General features: G+C 44.0%; 1 protein-coding gene across 3 annotated transcripts in view; it reads right to left on the minus strand.

Moving 5' to 3' along the window:
* Positions 1–8: 8 nt before the first annotated feature.
* The window catches only part of Ikzf5 (IKAROS family zinc finger 5), a 19,899-nt gene continuing 17,266 nt past the window's right edge, over positions 9–2,641 (minus strand). For 2 of the 3 annotated variants that reach the window (XM_029479622.1, XM_021168003.2), the window contains one exon: positions 9–1,295. In XM_029479622.1, the coding sequence (XP_029335482.1) occupies positions 352–1,295 (944 nt within the window). In that variant the 3' untranslated portion in view covers positions 9–351. Of the gene's footprint in view, positions 1,435–2,469; positions 2,636–2,641 lie in introns of those variants that run through there. The other variant, XM_029479621.1, reaches the window with a different exon arrangement.

The following is a 2,641-nucleotide window of genomic DNA, read 5'->3' on the forward strand; positions in this document are numbered from 1 at the left end:
ACATATGGCAGAAAGAACATTAGCTGTAATGTATATCCTGAAGCATCAGGAGTACAGATAACCCTGGGAGTCCTTATGGACAAGTGTAGGAAACTGATTACAACTGTACTTTAACTCTCATAGGTCTAAATAAAAAAGACAGCAATGCATCTAACTATCTAATGCATAAATAACCCTGACCAGACTTTTATGAAAAGTTAACAAAACCCTTTCTCACTATCAAACTTCTATTTTATAGACTAGAATGTATAAATTTTAAATGAGCATATACCTTATTAGGGATGATCAAACTAAAAACCAAACTACAAACTCCCAAAAGGCCAAACCAAGTGAGAACAATGTTGATTGTGTTCAGTGCTGGTTGTGTTGCCCTCTTGCAAAATGACAGGCAAAATCGTACTTGTCTTTACATTTGCACCCACATACGTTACACTGAAAGGGGCTGTCATACCCATGGCACCCCATGTGGACAGTGTAAAGGACGTTGTCTGCAAAGTACACGTCACAGTGCTGGCAGTGGTGTAGAAGCTGAGGATCCTGCACCGGCAGGGTTGGAGCTGGAGTGCTTGGCTGGCTGTTTCCTATGCTGGGAGTACTGGTGTGGGCACTTGGCTCACTGCTGGGCCCTGCCACCGGACTGTAGTTCCTCTGACTATGCGATGGCCGAGGTTCCGGACTTGTGGGGGAGGAGCTCTGAGGAATACTTGCTGACACAGCAGAGACAACTGCTTGGGCAGAGGGCTGCTGGATCATGAAAGGCTTTTCATCAGGGCAGGCATCTACATCAGGAGAGGCAGGGTTTTGGTTTTCTGGTGGCAAGCTGGACAACTGTCCTGCTAAAGTAGAGAGCTGATTCAAAGGGTTGTCAACCATGAGTTCTTGGGGGTCCCTTGGCAGGCCACCAGTTGGTGTAGTTTTAGCCATAGCTTCATAGGAGTCAGTCTGAATATTTGGGATTTNNTGTGTAAAATCATTAAGGTAGTCTGGTTTCTNGACCACCATGGAAGGTGGACTTAGGTTGATTAGTGCTCTTCTGCTATACCCCAGATTGCTTGTTTTCTTTTGTAAAACCCCCCACATTTTCTTGCTGCTTAAGGAAGACCTAGTACCTTTAATTGGTACCATTTTATGTTTGCGCCTTCGATGGTGGGACAGGTTACTTCGGTCACTGCAGCGGAAGGAGCACAATTCACATTTGTATGGTTTTTCCCCAGTGTGAGAGCGCATATGGGCTTCCAGGTGGCGCTCGTAAGCAGATGCAAATGGACATAAGTGACACCTGTGAGGCTTCTCGCCTGTGTAAGAGAGACATGGAAGAGACTGCAAGAGGAGCTCACTCATAGGACTTTTCGTGTTTGTCCACTGCATGTGAGAACTGATACAAAAATAAAATTCTTTGCAGAAATGCATACTTGTATATTAGGTTTGTAAGATCTGTAAAGAAACCCAAGAACTGAAATAAAGCTTAAGAATTCATTAGCAACAACTTGTTTATACTTACAATCTATTTAGTATGAAAATCATTACAGCTTCAACTGGCACTTGGGGAAAAAGTAAAAATATTCCCCACATAATAAGGAGATATAAAGATTTTATCAGCCAGGGAGTAGCTGGCTCTAATCCCAGCACTTGGGAGGCAGAGGCAAGTGGATCTCTGTGAGTTCAAGGCCAGCCAGGGCTACACACAGAAACCCTGTCTCAAACCACCACCACCCAAAATATTTTTAATCAACAGTATGTTTCAAAGTATATGTTCACATATCTATCTATGCATAAATACTTGTTTTCCTCAAGGGAAAAAAACCACCCCCCACCCTGCAAAAGAAAGTTCAAAATCAAAATGAACTCCTGGTTTAAATATGAAATTGCCAGGGCCAAGGCTTCTCCTCCACTTTCCTATTCTAGTTCAGAAAGACCAATTTTATTTAAAAGTCAAACTCTTCAAGTATGTAAAACTATCATTTAGAATGTCAGACTGAGAATCACTCCTCTGACAAGGACAGAGCACCTAGCATGTTCCAGATTTCATGCTAGCTCTAGTGGGTACAAAGATGGCCTCTGGATGTCCTCAGGAAGCGTTCAGGCCACCATGATGTAATGCAGAAGCACAGACTGTGCCTGGGCTTGTGGGAGGGCAAGGCGCACTTTGGAAGGTTTCTCCAAAGGGTGGCTAAGAGAGACCACGGTTAGCCAGTGCACTCTACAACTCTACAGAAGCCTTTCTATTTTCTATAGTAATGACCTCCTGAATCTGACAGCAGAAAGATAAAGATTATGGAGATCAAGCAGAAAAATGGGTAGGGAGGAGGAGCAAGGAGTCTGTTTCCAGTATTTGTATTCCTTTAAGCCACTGCTTTGAAAAAAAAAAAAAATGGAGTTACCACCCAACAAACCTTCATGAACCTTGTTGGGAACACTCAGAACTATGTGGACTTGCCTCCCTGGGCCCCTCCAGCTGTTTCTCCATACCTGTGTGGATCCTGATGTGCTCAATGAGCCTGGCCGTTCCTTTGCTGGCATAGTTGCAGTACCGACACTTGAGCTTCCCATCGAAGGTCCTTTCAAACCCGTCTACTAACATTCCTGAGTTTTCATCCAGGGAAACTTCAACAGACGGGTGATCAAGGCCATTTTGATCGCC

This window comes from Mus caroli, chromosome 7 (genome assembly GCF_900094665.2).
Source record: "Mus caroli chromosome 7, CAROLI_EIJ_v1.1, whole genome shotgun sequence".
NCBI classification, from domain to species: domain Eukaryota; kingdom Metazoa; phylum Chordata; class Mammalia; order Rodentia; family Muridae; genus Mus; species Mus caroli.